General features: G+C 39.0%; 1 protein-coding gene across 1 annotated transcript; it reads left to right on the top strand.

The window, feature by feature from the left end:
• The first annotated feature begins 8,214 nt into the window (after positions 1 to 8,214).
• Positions 8,215 to 9,875, top strand: LOC119771890 (ladderlectin-like). Its single transcript, XM_038268125.1, has 7 exons — positions 8,215 to 8,348; positions 8,439 to 8,532; positions 8,619 to 8,648; positions 8,751 to 8,860; positions 8,974 to 9,108; positions 9,195 to 9,300; positions 9,570 to 9,875. The coding sequence occupies exons 2-7, from the start codon at positions 8,472 to 8,474 to the stop codon at positions 9,635 to 9,637; spliced, it is 510 nt and encodes a 169-aa protein (XP_038124053.1). The 5' UTR covers positions 8,215 to 8,348; positions 8,439 to 8,471; the 3' UTR covers positions 9,638 to 9,875.
• Positions 9,876 to 17,173: the final 7,298 nt, after the last annotated feature.

The raw sequence follows: 17,173 nt of genomic DNA, 5'->3' as shown, positions 1-17,173 counted from the left end.
TTGAGCAGGTTTTACACTATTTTATTTCCAGCCATCTGGACTACTGCAATGCACTTTATTCAGGCATTAGCCAACAAGCTCTCTCCCGTTTGCAATTAGTCCAAAACGTTGTGACTCTTCTCTTAATGGGGACCAAAAAATATAAACAAATTACACCAATTATTGCATCTCTGCACTGGCTCCCTGTTGGCTTTAGAATTTAATTTAATTTATTGTTTTATTATTGGTATTTAGTGCTTTGAATGGGATGACACCTCAATACATTACCGACCTCCTCCAGATGTACTCTCTGTCACGTGCTCTGAGGTCTGAGGACCGTCTTCAGCTAATAGAGCCTAAGATAAGGCTTAAAACCAGAGGGGACAGAGCTTTTCTGCAGTTAGCCCCAGACATTTGAATACTTTGCCCCTCCATACGAACAGCCTTATCAGTGGAGTGTTTTAAGTCTTGTCTTAAGACCCACTTTTAGTCTTTATCTTTTAAAACAGCATGATTAAAAGGTACTCTGTGTCCTTTTTATGTATTTATTTCAAACTCAATAGCACATCAGAATTTTTTTGTTTGTTTGTTTACTGCTATTTTATTCATCAGTAAAGGTAAAACTTTACAACTTGCACAAGTGTTTAAATTATTGGGGGAAACAGCACTTTATTGAACCTAAATTGTAAAGAAAGAAAATTCTATTTTCTTTTTGTCAAATTATTTATACATTATATTTCAAATTATAACTGAAATCATGCATCAGTCACAGTGGAAAGACTAGTCTATAGTATATTATTATCACTACAAATTAAAATTATTGATGGATGGTGTCTGGAAAAGGGCTGCTTGATGGAGCAGTGGGTAGCACTGTGGCCTTGCAGCAAGAAGGTTTTGGTTTGGACTCCTGGCCTGGAGGCTTTCTGCATGGATTTTGCATGTTCTTGACAGGCGTGTGTGGGTTCTCTGTGGCTTCCTCCCACAGCCTGGTAGGAGAAAGCCAGACTGGTGACTTGTCCAAGGTTTACCCTGCCTCCTGCCCATAGACTGCTGAAGATAGGCACCAGCCCCCTGACAAGGACAAAGTGGGAGAAAATGGATGGATGGTTTCTGGAAAAGAAAAACTAGAATGTGTCACCACTGTTGCTGTGTGCTACTATCCTTATTTAGTTTAGTTATCCCTAGTTATTTTATCAGTATTATTTACTATCCTTACATCAATATTTTTTTGGACTTGAAAGAGGAAACTATGAATAAGATAATGTGTTGTGCAGCACGTTTATAAAAATATGCACTCGTGAAAGGTCAAAAAGTTACTCAACAGGTTGAAAGACACACAAAGTGCTTCTGTGTGGTTTTACTGGATTCCTTTTTTTGTGTTATGTAATATATTAAGCTAAGCACGACTGCAAACTGTCATGCACAAAAAAACCATTTATAAGTTTCTAAGAAAGTAGTATGATTACAATTTAAACTGTTTTAAGTCTCTATTCTTCTGGTGTGTAAACATAAAAAGAAACAGAAATTAATTTAGTTTCTTCTGGCTGGTTAAACAAAGCAGCTAAACCTCTGTGGCATCTCACAAAGAAAAGTAAGGTGTAAACTCATTGCTTTTTTAAATATTGTAAACATAAACCCATCATCTGTTTGAATTAAAACACATTGCATCTGAGACACTAAATAATTAAAGAAGCTGGGCTAGTAGAAGGATCTATAGAAGATTAACTGAAGAAGCAGTCTGTACATTTCGGAATAGATTAAGGAGAAATTAATCAGCTATATCTTGAGATTAAAGTAAAAACATGTGAAAATAGTGATGCTAAAGGAACAAGAAGAGACATTACAGGCTTTGCATGCTGGTCCAATAATGCGATTGATTTCCAATCAATCAATTTTTTAGTGTACATGCTAATGAGAAAACAAAAACTCCAATGTTAATCTCTTTCCAGAAAGTGAAATGATTTTTGAAAAAGATTAAAATACATAATAGTCCCTCAGTCCTATTTATTTAATAACACAGTAACACTTGCATATACTGCAAAAAACAAGTTAGAAAAATGTAGAAATCCACAATGGAATCATTTTCTAAATGTGCTATATAGATAAAGTTGATTGGATTGGATCTGGGTGAAATTCTTTCTTGGTTAAAGGAAATGATTGATGACTTAAAGAAAACCAAAAGAAGCCTTTTCAAGTGACATCCATTATTCAAGGGGTCCATAATGAGAGACAAACTGGCTTTCAAAAGCCAACCTTTTACAAGTGTAAAATAATTTAGTTAATGGGTAATAGTCGTCCAATAGTTGTACATTGACAGATGTAAGGGACCAGAAGGCAACAGCCATCTGCAAAGTTCATTCATTATTCTGCTTAAACTATACTCACTTTAATAAAGCTATAAATAAAATTAATATTAAAATGTTGTTTTTGTTAGCACTAAAATAGCAGCATGTCACTTTGTGACATGCTGCCACCTTAACTGTTTTGGTGAAACAACCTTTCTGCCAACTGGAGTTGAGCTAGCAAAATAATATAGAGGAACCAGGATATTTGAATGCATGTATTTATAGCTGTTCTACAAAATGTTTTAACTGATAGCCAGTAGCCAATCAGTTTTAGTATTCAGCCCTGGTATAAAGCATTTATATTTAGGTATCTATGTCATGATCTGGCCTGTTTGCACTCCCTTAATTAGTCATTCCTTTCACCTGTTGTTTTCCCTCCCTACCTCAATTATCATTTATTCCTCTCCCCTGTTTCCTCTTGGTTATTTTCAGTTCAGCCTGAGCATTCAGTGCCAAATCATTACTTGTCTTTCTGTTAGTCTGTCTGTTCAGTTTTTGCCGTGGTTCATGTTCTGGATCCTGGCAGCCAGTGGAGAGAGGGTTTTTGTTTTTGTCTCGTCTCCTGATCGTCCACTGTTCCTCCCCCACAGAGTCCTCTGGGTTTTTGGCTCAATATGTGGGGAGGTTCAGTTTTTATCCAGTAAGCCTGGCTCCAGGGAGGACACCAGTTTAAAGGTCCTGCATCAAGTTCTGGTTCCACATCCTGTCTCGGCTACGCTCTTCCACTGAGCCTGCTCATCTGCACCGGATCCTGTCTGGTCCTGTGCGTGACCACCCGGTCACGCTTTCGGAACCTGTCAGACTCTGAACCCTCCTGGGAGCTTGTGGATGCCTGGAAGTCTGGATCCTGCTACCTGTTCTGTTCCTGCCTGTTCTGGATCCTGTTCCTTTCTGTTCCTGTCAGTTCAGGATCCCTAACCAGGATCGGCTTCCATCATGTCCTCTGGGACTGGAGCACTTGGGGACATTCTCGACTGGACTGTTAAACCAGAGTGTCTGTGATTGGGCGTTGCCCCGCTCCCCATCCTGCATTGTCCGTGAGCCACAGCTCCACTTTAGTTTTTGTTTTATTTAATAAACTTTCCTACTGACTGTGTCTCCTTGAATACTGGGTCCATCTGTCCTCCGTTTCATGACAATCTAATGCTTTGCTTTACCTTCTCTTGCATATGCAAACAAACCTGTTAATGAATTTTAAACTTTTTTTTTTCTCCTTTAGTTCATAGTTCATCGGGGATCAGTAACTCTCAAGCCTTTCTATAGAACATCTAACCCATTGCCAAATCACAAAACAGGCTTTAATGGGATCGAAATTTTCACACCTACAGTATGTAGGAGTCTTAATTCTGTTGGCTTGCACCATAGCATCTGTCGTTGGAGTTCTGATGTACTTAACCCGCATTTAACAAGCATTCAGGACCATTACTTGCACACATTCTAAGGGCCGGATCTATCAAAGGTTTGCGTGTATAAAAACGTGAGCTATTTCACTGCGCACGCTAAAAAATGTACAAACTGTTCTATCAACAGCGTGCCAAAAGGATCTGGTCTTTAAAACGTGCTAAATAGCGCCTCTTGTCCATTTAGTACTTTTTCTGCAATGAATATGCAATATGGGGCGTTTACACGCAAAAGTGCGTCTTGTGGGAGGAGAACATGCAAATATATTAATTTAGCACTCGCAAAGTGATTTATTAAACCTGAAAGCAATTTTGCTAACGGTATCTGACTCTATATTTAACACGTTTCAAAAGAAGGTGCAAATGGTCTGTATGCGTAATTGCGCACACATGGCAGCGGTTATTGTCGCAAGAAGGAGACATCGAAATGAAGCAAGGAGACGCAGAGAACGCATTTTTTCACTCCGTGTGAATATTTTTGCAATGAACGAGGAAACGATCATCAAAACATATCGTTTATCCAGCATTGCCATTTTGGAGCTGTTGGGGGAACTCCGAATGGATTTGGAACCAGCCACAAGGAGGACCCACTCAATACCAGATATCACAAAACTCCTTGCAACATTGCACTTTTTTGCATCTGGGTCATTCCAGCGTACGGTTGCAGCGAGAGCTGGGATCTCCCAATCTCGTTTTTCAGAAGTGCTGTCCGAAGTGCTGTCCGACGGGGTCGGGGTTCTCCCCCTGCGCCTGTGGAGCAACGTGCCAAATGCTGCGGGGATGCTCACTTGTTGTGAGCCATTTGGTATGTGCATTTTTATACAGGCCAATACAATACAAAACACCTGTTTTTTTTTTGTTTTGTTTTTTTACTGCAGTGAAGTAGAAATTCAGCCACATACCACCTTAGGGAATAAAGGTTGCCAAAGTTTTTTCTTTATATATATATATATATATATATATATATATATATATATATATATATATATATATATATATTTGTTGGGGGTCACTGTAAGATTTAAATTTCTTAATGCACTAGTTTGTACAAACTACAGACAAACCACAAAACGCGCAAAACCATCATTTAAATAGGGTGTCTCCAACAGTTTTGCACCTGCCACCAGTTACGCAATCACTCTTGTTAAATCACCCGCAAACCATGGTTCAGCCCCTCGCGCAAAATTCCAGTTTGCGAGCGCAAATTACTGCACACAAAATTGGATCTTGATAAATCCGGCCCTAAGTAAGATGCTTTCAAAATATCTTTCCTCTCTGTCCAAAATCTGAACATTTTGGTCTGTCTTTTGTTCTTGAGGTGGAAGTGTACCGCTTAATCTGTCCCAGAGTTACAGGCTCTTCTTTGCTGTGCCATGCATTTGTGAAACTTGTTTTAGATTTCTCCAACATAGGAGGCTGTACAGTGCTTACTGCACAGGACGCTGCTCAACATTGTTCTGTCTTTAAGATGACCAAATTGTAGTTTGAGTATGTTATTGGGTTTGAACTTCAAAAGTTCCAGAACATCTTCTGAGTTTCTCCGAAATTTCTGAAACATATGGAATAACAGTGTTTTTTTGGTGGGAAAAAAAATATCTCCTATTAATTACCTTTTACATATAATGATTTAGGAGTGCTGTCAGAATCCCTGTTTTTGTGTTTCTCCCTTCCACCACCAGGAGGCACCTGGCTCCGGTTTGCCTCCTCACACACCTGCAAGCTGTTGCCTCATCACCGGACTACTCTTAAGCTGCTGGTTGCCACTACTTCGACGCCAGAGTGTTTGCCAGTTTGGGGTACTCTAGCCAAGCCTTGTTTATGCTGAGTCTAATCTGAGTTTTGCTTTTTGAGTTTTTGTTCTCTAGCCAAGCTGAGATCTCATAGAGTTTTACTAAGCGATTGTTTCTCCCTGAGACTAAACCTTGTTTGTTCTTTGCCTTTCGGCAGGAAGCCTTCCTGCAAACTGGACCCTTTTGGACCGACTCCTCCCAAATGGGATCAACTGAGTCTTACACTGAGCGACGGATTCCAAACAGGGAGTTTGGATCCAGAACTTTTAATGATCTTGCTTAGAATGATAAATAAATCATAAATAACCAACAGTTAACTCTTCCACTGCCTGTTGGTAAGTTAGAATCTTGTTTTACACACTATGCATTCTTCAAATTCCCCAAAAATGTCTCCTGAGCTCTCTGCTGTCTTCCGTTGTCTTTTTGATGCTGTTTTTGCTTTAATGATTTCTATAAAAAACCTGGAGGATTGAATTACTGTCAGCTGGATTCCATTCACTTAAAAACTGAAGCAATGATTTCACAAGGTTTCATTTATTTCTTTGTCAAAGGGGAATGAAAATGAATGCATACTGTAATTATCAGATTTTATTACAATACAAAAGGATGTGCACCGTTCTGATACTTGTTTGTTGCCCTCCACGGTTGGGGTGGCAAATATATTTTTTAACCATATATTATTTTGACTGTCATATATTGTTTATGAACACACGCTCTACTAACTGTGTGTTAGAACAATAAATGAAAGAGTGATTCCAGCTCAAATGGTCAAAAAGATAATTCTGCATATACATGGAATAAATTCACTACAACTTCTGTTCAAAATATGAGTTTATTAACAAAAATCATCCAGCTCCAATTCAAACATATTTCAGTTAATGTTCAGTAAGTAAGATAAAACCTTCCACTTCTCCATTAAAGTGCTATAAAGCAACTCTACTAACCAAATTTGTCATTTTATAGTAGAAAATATCCAGAAATTAAGATTACTGAGACATGAAGAGAGATTCTTTTTCTATGTGGTTAATGCATCTGGGCAGCCGCGTTGATCTCAGCAAAGCCTCGGACACTACATCCCTCCCCTACCTCTCAGGCTCTGTTGGTCTAAAACAGTTTTCTGTCTTTTTTGTTCATACTACAAAAGTGTTTGGATGATGATTGCTGCAAGGTCCGCAAACCATCTGTCTGCGCATCGAAAAAGTGAAAATAGGCTGAGGCTTAGACATAATTGCTTCTTAGTTCCCATAATTTGGAAACTAAGAAGCAAGTTTCAACTAAAACTCCAATTTATGCTTATTTCTGTTTAAAAACTGGTGTGTACTTTGTTTGTTGGAAAAGAAATATCTACACAAAAACGAAGAGCTGTTTGCTTTTTATTTATTGCGAGAAAGAAACAGGTAAATTGATTATAAATAAGAGCAAAACAGTGAAAAGTTGTTAAGGCTCAATCAAATGGCTTTCATACTAAAAGTAAAATATATCTAGTTAACTTTAAAACCCCATTCACATGTAAAGGAGAAAGTCAAGAAAAAGCAACAGTTTACATTTTGCAGAGGTGGGTAATAATGATTCTGAAAGTTAATAAGTTTGTACAGATATCAGTTCCAAACAATTGGATTTTCATCACCATAACACAGACGGGGGCTCAATCCAGATGGAGGTTGTGGCTCCTAGCTCCTGTTGCTTGTTTCTTATCCCTTTATCTTAGTAGAGTCAAAATTAACAACACTATTCAGAGTAGAAAAGGACCTCTGGACTGCAGTGTTGAATCAAAACAGCCTTTGAAATTATTATTTGAGCGACACATACAAGAATTGTGCTGGTTAACATATGACCGGCATTATGAAGCTGGAGTTCATACTTTCTTAATTCAAATTTTCACAACTGTGATATTTTACTGGAAGCTATCACTCTTTGCATGTGTAACTCCAATGCCTTGATTCCCATCATGCCGAGATTGAATGACTTCTTGCAGAAAATACACTGTACCTCATATACATTCTCTGGTACTGGTTTTAGACAAGTAAAAAACTCTTGGCTGGATAGGCAACTTTCATTGAATTTAAACTTCCCGAAGTGTTCCAGATAAAACACTAAGGCAAGGATCTGCAAATCATCACAAATTTGAAATATAAAAGTATTTTGGATGTCCTGGTTAAAATGAAAAAACAAAACAAAGAAAATAGATTAATATTTGTTCCATATTTTGTGTGTCTTTTAAGAACATGGCATTATCTTGCTTCATTTCTTTGACTTTATTAAATGAGCCTAAAAAAAAGTCAGTTCTTCTGTGAATGACACTGGATTTTTGTTACATTTGCAACTGAATGAAACCACAAGCAAATATATGACTGAAAGAAGGTGAAAAATGCGTGCTTCACCTCACATGTGTGAGGGATTGTAGGGAGGATGTAATTTTGCTGCATTCTTTTGAAAATCAGAATAACACTCTAATATATTTCCTAAATGTGTATCAATGGTAAACCTAATTTAAACAATTCAGAATTGCAATCAAGACTTACAGAAAAGACCCAGAGGGCCACAAATGGCCTTTAGACCCCACTTTTTACAGAAAAGTTCTCACCGAGTTGTTGCAACTTTCACAGCCATGACAGCCATAAATGGTAATGTGGAGGGGTTTGGACTTTGGTAAACTGTGACACAGGTTACAAACCAGATCTGATCAGGGAATTTAATTATGTGGAATTAGTTTCTGTGTCATTTCCTCATTTTGTGGATGACGAAAAGGTTAGTAGCTCTATAAGAAGCCTGGGATGGCACATTGAGCCCTAGGTGGTCCTGGCAGACGAAGAAAACAAACCATTCTGAATCAGGTTTGCTGATCGAATCTCTGCTCTTCTATTTCACTCACTGGTGACTTTAAATATTCATAACATGTCTAACTTATTTTTCATTCATTTCAGCTTGTATATCTCCATCATCTCATCACTTCCATCATGAAGTTGCTGGTTTTGTGTGTCCTGGTTTTCTCTGAGATGGCATGGGTCGGAGCTGATCGTAAGCATTTCTCAAGTATACAGAATTTGTAAAGTTACTAAGACTCAAACAAACTCACTAATTCCTGTTATTTAAAATGCCCACAGCTGTTCCAGATGATGGCTCTGCTGATGAAGGTCAGTGAGTGTTGTTTTTTAATAGGATCATGAAGAATAAAGTTTATTCTAATGCTGACATACATTGCTTTTAACTAAGGCTCTCCATTTGTTTGTCTTTAGAATCAATGGACTTGGTCCAGAGATCTGCTTCTTGTCCTTCTGGCTGGTCTGAGTACAACAGTAACTGCTACCACTATGTTTCCATGTCCATGAATTGGGCTTCAGCTGAGGTAATTTAAATAACATTGTGCTCTTATGCTATTTTACTCACTTATCTCATGGTTGTTGATTAACAAAATGCAGCTACTACTTCTGTACATCATTCTGTTTTTTTTGTCTGCAGAGGCACTGCATGTCCATGGGGGGACACCTGGCATCAGTTCATAACCTAAGGGAGTACCATCATATTCAACAGGTGGTACGAGAGGCAAGTTATGGGTCTGACCCAGCATGGATTGGAGGCTATAACGCACAGGAGGTATTTTTTTACCAGTTAGTTTATTTGTTTAGTATTTTGATAAATTATTGAAAGACATTTATAATCTGCTGGGTTCTTTCTTTCAGAGAAGCATTTGGTTTTGGAGCGATGGAAGCTATTTCCAATACGCAAACTGGTGTCGAGACCAGCCTAGCGGAGGCGACCAGTACTGTTTGCAGATTAACTATTCAGGTAAAAGAAAATATCACACATAAGTGTATGTTTTTCAAGCAGTTAAATGAGTAATGGGTATTTAGCAGGTTACCTACGTTAATAAAACTTAAGCTAGAACACTATTACATTTACTGGATTAAATACAGGGGCATGTATTGTTGTTTGTTTCGTGTTTTTTGGGAAAGCAGTTGTAGAATATCAAGCTTCCCTGCAATCATGGTTCTTTATAAACAGGATTTTGTTTCTGTTATATTAACAGATATTTTTTTTTTTTTTTTTGTGCTTAGATGCAAAGTGCTGGGATGACCAACGGTGTTGGTATGGTCTCCCATCTGTCTGTGCCAAGAAAGTCTGAGCAGTCTGAGAGGAAGCCTTTTTCTGGTATAAATTAGCTTGAACCAGAACCGGTGGAGGATGCTATATTGTCTTTCGGTTATTCTGCCACATAGAAATCATATTTTCTAAAAGCTTCTTCTCTTTACTTCATATAATTACATATAAAACAAAAGGTAGATTCAAGCAAAGTGAATGTTTTATAAATGATTATTTGAGTAAAACCTTCTTCTTTTCTTAGCCTTGCATTAAATAAAATTTTGAAGCATGAAAACAATATAATGTATATGGTCTATTCTCTGTCTTCATCTAGTCATATTAAGTGAATTTGTATGTTTTGTTATAGTTTTAGTTTTTTCCACCTTTACCTATTAATCCAAACTTTAGTCTGACCAGTCTTCTTTTTTTTTATTCCACAAGACTCATTTCTTGGGAATATGTTATTATTACTTTTTTGCAACACTTAAAGTAATATTTTTCACACATATTGTTGCCGGTATATCATAGATGATGTTGGGGCATAGAATCTTAATAGGAGCTCATCCTTACATTACAAGTAGAAATAGGCTTCAGCTAATGGTTATTTTTAAAGTAGATTAATGAACTAAGTATTATGTCAACTTTTCATGATCATATTTGCAAGATCTTGATCCTTGACTGTAATGGAGGTCTAGAGGCCGCTCTTTGTCCAGAGACCAGTTTTGGTTTCTAGAACAGTTCCGACCTGTTATTTTCCCAGTCTTGGGATTGATTTCAGGTGGTGATGGTCTGGTTTTGTCAGGCCTTGACTAATTGTATGGAGACAAGTTTGAGATTTGGTAGTTTTGTGAAGACAAAATATATACTAATAGTTACTCCTTATTATCGTAACCTGCTCAGACATCACAATGCATGTGAATTTAAGCAACATGACACTGCATGAAAAGTGGGATTTTCGTCAATATGCGGCATTGTAGATTGTCGTGGAACTTCAGGTTAGCGGCAATTTACGGCAATTTGCAGGCTTCGCCGAAAACTCCCGTTAATTGTCAGAAATTGACGTGGACTTTCTTAGGCAGTGTTCCCCCCATGCCTCCCCCCCATGGAATTCTAGGGGAGGCTTTAACATGTAAATGAACATGCTGCGAGCTATACAAATGCAAATCAGGGTTGCAGGGGGAGTTTTACCCCAAGTGACATTTTTCTAAAAGGTAAGAAAATCTCTGATACAAAGAGATCAGGCTCAGTATAGACTCTTACATTTTAGCTTGAATTGATTTATTTAATTAAAGTAGGCTAGATTACTGTGTATGCAAATGTTATGTAGAAAAATACACAAAATAATGTATTTCAAAAATTTGTTTGAATCAGAATCAGTTGGTAAAATGTGCATTCCATGCAAACAACATTAGAATCAGAATGAGGGGTCTGCAGAGATCACAGTCTCCTAGAGCTCAACTACTGTGCATAGTGGCATGACTACCGTGACTTTTTCTTTGGTCTTACTTACGGTAAATGCACAGAGGATGTATTAACTGATGGCATCATAGTAACTCATAGTAACTAAAGTTGTTGAAGCTCATCAACTAAGGGGTCTAAGAAAGCATTGATATGTAGTGATGGCTCTTTTGGTCCAGGTATGAGTCCAACGGGAATCATATTTTCTTCCGTAAAACGGTCTTTACGAGGTAGATTCAAAATGAACCCCTAGCTATTATTATTTTATGTTTATTTTATTTATTTGTTTATTTATTTATATGTTTGTTTCCCTTATTTTTTACATTATATGTCTCATTTTTTTAAAGTTATAATGTCACCAACTGCTGTGTATCTTTGTATACATATAGTATTAGAAATTATGCATAGTTTATTTAGATTATATAGAGGTGGCATTAATGTCTGGTTCTGCTGGGTTCCAGTTCACGAAGGGGTTAAAGGAAATGAAAAAGCTGATAAATTAGCAAAAAGGGCTTTAGAAATGACAATGACGATGATAATTCCTTTCGGGAAAGGGGAAGGGAAATCATGTATTAAAATAAAAGAAATAAAAGAATGGCAAAAAAGGTGGAATGAAGATAAGAAAGGGAGAAAATTATATAAAGTACAAAAGTCAGTACTAATTAGAAATATTTATGAGAGAAACAGAAGGGAAGAAATAATTATGACTAGATTAAGAGTAGGACACACCTATTTAAATGACACTTTACATTTAATAGGGAAGAAAAGTAATAATAAATGTGAAGGATGTGAAGAGAAAGAAAATGTAGAACATGTATTAATGAACTGTAGAACATATGAATCTGAAAGAGAGAATCTGAAAAGAATTGGTGGAAGGACAGGAAAAGAATGGAGTCCTAAAGGAATATTAGGAAATGAAGGAAACATAATGGATATTTATAGAGTAAGGAAAGCTTTATTTACTTTTCTTAAAAACACAAGATTAATAAATAGAAGTTGATAAATGTAGAGAAAATGTTGCTACACACTCGTGTACAGTAGGTGGCAGTATGCACCTAAAAGTTACTTGCAATCCGCCATTAATGAAAAGAAGAAGAGGAAGAAGTATTTTGCTGGTACGTGATCCATGGCTGGACGACGTCCCCCGTTCAACTCGCCTTCAACTTCGACGCGATGGCGACTCTGCAGTCGAACAACTGTGCGGGAGAGACGAACTAAAAGAAGAGAAGCTAGCGGTAAATATATGTTTGATTACTGTCTGCTAAGCTAAAAGCAGCCTAGCCTAAAGCTACGGCTAATAGCAGCCTAGCCTAAAGCTACGGCTAATAGCAGCCTAGACTAAAGCTACGGCTAATAGCAGCCTAGCCTAAAGCTACGGCTAATAGTAGCCTTGCAAGAACAAGCTTTATTAAAGTGTATTTTTTGTGATTCATAGGAAGCAGTACGCCGTCTTCACAACTCGGAGGCTAATTGCAGGCTCTATGAACCGGAGCAAGGGTAAGATTTACAGAATATGCTTTCATTCTGCGTTAAAAGGAAATGGATACGGATAGATAAATAGATTAATCATTAGCATATTTCATTTTGGCGCTTATAGCATCTCAGCCTGCTGGAGTATGGTAGCTACTTTTGAAAGCAAGTTTTATATGTTCCAATAAAATCAGTTTAATAATAAAGATAATAAAGATAATAAATACAATAAATACATTTAATATAATAAATATAATAAATACATTTAAGAGTTGGATTTGGATGAATATATTCAATAGAACTTCAGTGTGCCTTAAAAAAGTTCAACAATGTCCTTCATTCAGCACATCAAAGAGCTACAGATGCATAAATAAATAATCCCACTGGAAGGAGACCATGTGGCGGCCCATATTATTTAGCAGTCTAGGCTTACAGAACAATGAAACTCAAAGATTTGTATCAGCCCTGCTATCAAACAAGAACCTTAAGATGCACCTGTTCACCGTGCAGCTAGATTCTCCATGGGACTTTTTTCTGCTAAATTCAAGTAAACAGTGGAGCAAAACAATGATCAGAAGTCAATCAGCACATCCTCAGAAAAGATGGCAGCAGATATGAGAAGCCAAAACAGATCTCACAGTTCTTAGATATTTGTGCTAATGTACATTTGAATTATTCACTGCTTATTGTGAAAGAAGATTTAGTTTAATGAAGTATATTGAAACACCACTGAGAAAGTGGCATATTTGGACAGCCATTGGAGAAGTGAGAAAGAAAGATGTAAAAATTGGCGTCTGTTCCACGACGCCAACAACACCAGGAACATGTGGCAAGGCATACGGGCGATCACAGACTACAACACGCCCCCTGCCCCGGTGGATGAAGTTGATGCTGACTTCCTAAACGGACTAAATAACTTCTTTGGGAGGTTCGAGGCACTAAATCGCACTCCAGCAGTGAAGGCTGTCCCACATCAGGAAGAGGAGGTGCTCTGCCTTGACACAGCCGACGTGTGGAAGACTCTGAGGAGGGTCAACCCGCGGAAGGCCCCAGGTCCCGACAACATACCTGGGCGGGTGCTCAAGGAGTGTGCAGGTCAGCTAGCTGGTGTCCTCACGGACATTTTTAACACCTCGCTGGAGCAAGCCACAGTGCCAGCATGCTTCAAGTCTGCCTCCATCATCCCAGTGCCAAAGAAACCTCAAGTCACCTGCTACAACGACTACCGGCCCGTCGCACTGACTCCCATCATGATGAAGTGCTTTGAAAGGCTGGTAAAGGAACACATCATCTCCAGTCTCCCCCCAACACTCGACCCGTTCCAGTTTGCCTACTGGCGAAACCGCTCCACTGAGGACGCCATCTCCTCTGCTCTTCACCTGAGCCTGGCCCACCTGGAGGAGAAGAACACCCACGTGCGGATGCTGTTCCTGGACTTCAGTTCAGCGTTTAACACCATCATCCCACAGCACCTGGTGGAAAAGCTGGAACATCTGGGCTTCAACACACCCCTTCGAAACTGGCTGCTGGACTTCCTCACCAACAGACCTCAGTCGGTCCGGGTCGGTCAGAACACCTCTGACGTCATCACCCTCAGCACGGGCTCCCCTCAGGGCTGCGTCCTGAGCCCCCTGCTGTTCACCCTGATGACATATGACTGCGTCCCCAGGTTCACCACCAATCACATCGTGAAGTTTGCGGACGACACAACGGTGGTGGGCCTCATAAGGGACGACAACGACCGGGACTACAGAGAGGAGGTGGAGCAGCTGGTGGGCTGGTGCAAAGATAACAGCCTGATCCTGAACGTGGAGAAGACGAAGGAGATCATTGTCGACTTCAGGAAAAACCGGCCCCACCATGCTCCACTGCTCATCAACAGCTCAGCTGTGGAGGTGGTCAGCAGCACAAAGTTCCTGGGGGTGCACATCACGGACAACCTCACCTGGAATGTAAACACTTCATCTCTAGTGAAGAGGGCACAGAAGCGCTTGTACTTTCTGCGGAGGATGAGGAGAGCCCGCCTGCCCCCGCCCATCCTCACAACCTTCTACAGAAGCACCATAGAGAGCATTCTGACCAGCTGTCTCTCTCTGTGGGGTGGAGGCTGCAGAGCCTCTGACTGGAAGAATGTGAGGAGGGTGGTGAGGACAGCAGAAGGAATCATTGGGGCTCCTCTTCCCTCCATTAAGGACATTTCATCACAGCGCTGTGTGTCCCGAGCCCGTAATATCATCAAAGACCCCTCACACCCCCCACCATGGACTGTTCTCCCTGCTTCCCTCTGGAAAGAGGTTCCGCAGCATCCGCTGCAGATCCACCAGGTTGTGCAACAGCTTCTTCCCCACTGCCATCAGACTGTTGAACCTTTGATCCACAATCCGAACTCTGCACCTATTGCACATTATCGGGCATCAAATGCTGCTGAACTTTTAACTTTTAGCCCTTTAATTGTTCATCTCATTCTATTTTCAATAACGCATTTTTTGCACAAATGCCTATTTGCACTGAACCACTCTGTCTCTTATCCTCTGCACTGTTCACACTTTGACCACTGCTGCACTTTTTGTATTTTTCTATAACTTGTGCCATTTGAAATATCAATGCAACGTTCATAAGCTGTATGTAACGCAATTTCGTTCTGTATGCACCCTGTGCATACAAAATGACAAATAAAGAAGTCTAAGTCTAAGTCTAAAAAAATAGATTAAATTAAAGAAAAAATTCTAGTGACATTTCATAAGATTAACTATGATATTAATCATGAAATTATTATACTATTATAGTATTTATGATAGTAAAAATGTTATAAGAAGCTTTGTTAAAGAGGTACATAAATTAATACTGTATTGGAAGCTTCAGCACACATTTCAATGGAATCCTATAAGGTGTACAAAAAATTATGTCTGGAAGGTGTAACTTCTAATTTCCTTAAGAGCAGGATCGTTGCTCTGGGTCTTACATACTACGCATCCCATGAGCAAGTCTTTTCATTTATTTCATTTAAGTTGGCAACATCACTTAAATTGAAAGTTAACTGGTGGACATTGCTGCTGTAATCTCTTAATAAACCATTTAACTTGGTAATGATCCCAGGCACTCTGGGCAGTGATCACCAGGATTCTTTATTTGTCTAATGTATTTTCTCCCTAGAAATAGATCAGTCTTCTCGATCCAGAAAAGTGCAGTTCTAGGAACAGCACACTGCTTGAAGAAGAGTATATATATAAATACATAGACAATATATAAATATAGACAATATATACCAATATATACCACACTGGATTATTAGGTGCACTTTCAATAAAAGATCTTTATAAAGGCTGTTTTTATAAATAGGGTGCACCGGGTTAAAATGCCCATAGAATAGAAGCTGCAGTCAAACCTGACTGGGGTTGTGTTATGCTTCCATTAGATGGAGCTGTGCTAAAAGGAATGTCAACAAAACAGTCAGACAAATCATTCATTCAAGCTTTTGAGGATGCAATGCAAAAAAAACAGCATTCTAACAACTCAGTTCACTCCCATGATGCCCTCTATGTAGACTTCTATTCGTTTATTTAAAATCAAACGTGTAATTTTATCCATTAATACAGCTTAAGCGTCCGGCATGCGCAGTAGAGGATTCGATAAGGTCACAAGCCAGTGTGCTCAATGTTTACGGAAGTAAACATGGACGAACTGGTTCGCATCTAACGGTCTTTCCTAACCTTAAAAACACAATCTATTTTAAATGGTTGGGGAAAAAACTGCTCCCCTGCATTATCGTCCACCATGGTTGTTGTTTTTCTAGCCGCTTCTGGGCTCGTTCAGATGCAGGTTGCATTGAAAAAGATCTGGCTCACTTCAGGCTGCTGTGTCTCCAGCAAGGTATGCTGATGACTGAAGGATTCTTCATACAGGCATAGTCACGCTAAGTGAAAGATGTCATAACATCTACAGAGGGAGGAGTTTGTTAGACATCAGCCGGGATTTGGATCTTGGCTTAGTGAATACACCTGTGCTCACTCTGTTAACAATTAAGGTGGGTGACTTAGTGACCTCTGACCCCGCAGGGCTCTATACAAATATTGAACGATTACTTAAACCCTGAGATGTCTGGATGTTTCCACTCTGTTATTTAATTCGATACACCGATCGCGTCGCGATCTGAGCCACAAAGCGCGTGAAACGCATTATGTTTAAAGTTAGTTTTTGTTCACGATTGCTTTTTTTAAATAGACAGAATCCTTTTTTTTCTCCTCACTATTCAGTTCCGTAAAAATTCAAAAAATATCCACTGGACTTGGTTTTCAAGATTTGAAGACGTTTCGCCACCTCTCCAGGAAGCTCGCATCCAGACATCTCAGGGTTTAAGTAATCGTTCAATATTTGTATAGAGCCCTGCGGGGTCAGAGGTCACTATTCAGTCATTGATGGAAATATTTACCGTACAAACTTGATGGATGACAGTCTATGGATTGCAAATGTTTTGTAGCATTCTGCTGCCTGAGGAAAGGTTTTCTGCTTTTCTCTACTGTCCACAGAGAGCAACTTTGACAGAGCGGTTTTTTCAGCAGTTGGAATGAAGTACTAACATTGATTATATAAGAAATAAATACAAATAATTTCAAATAATAATTTAAATCATCATAACCGTTATTAAAATAAC

The sequence above is a fragment of the Cyprinodon tularosa genome, unplaced genomic scaffold (assembly GCF_016077235.1).
Source record: "Cyprinodon tularosa strain WSP-4 unplaced genomic scaffold, ASM1607723v1 ctg1186, whole genome shotgun sequence".
Lineage (NCBI taxonomy): Eukaryota > Metazoa > Chordata > Actinopteri > Cyprinodontiformes > Cyprinodontidae > Cyprinodon > Cyprinodon tularosa.
The sequence above is the reverse complement of the archived record's forward strand: the minus strand, read 5'-3'. Positions and strand labels throughout refer to the sequence as shown.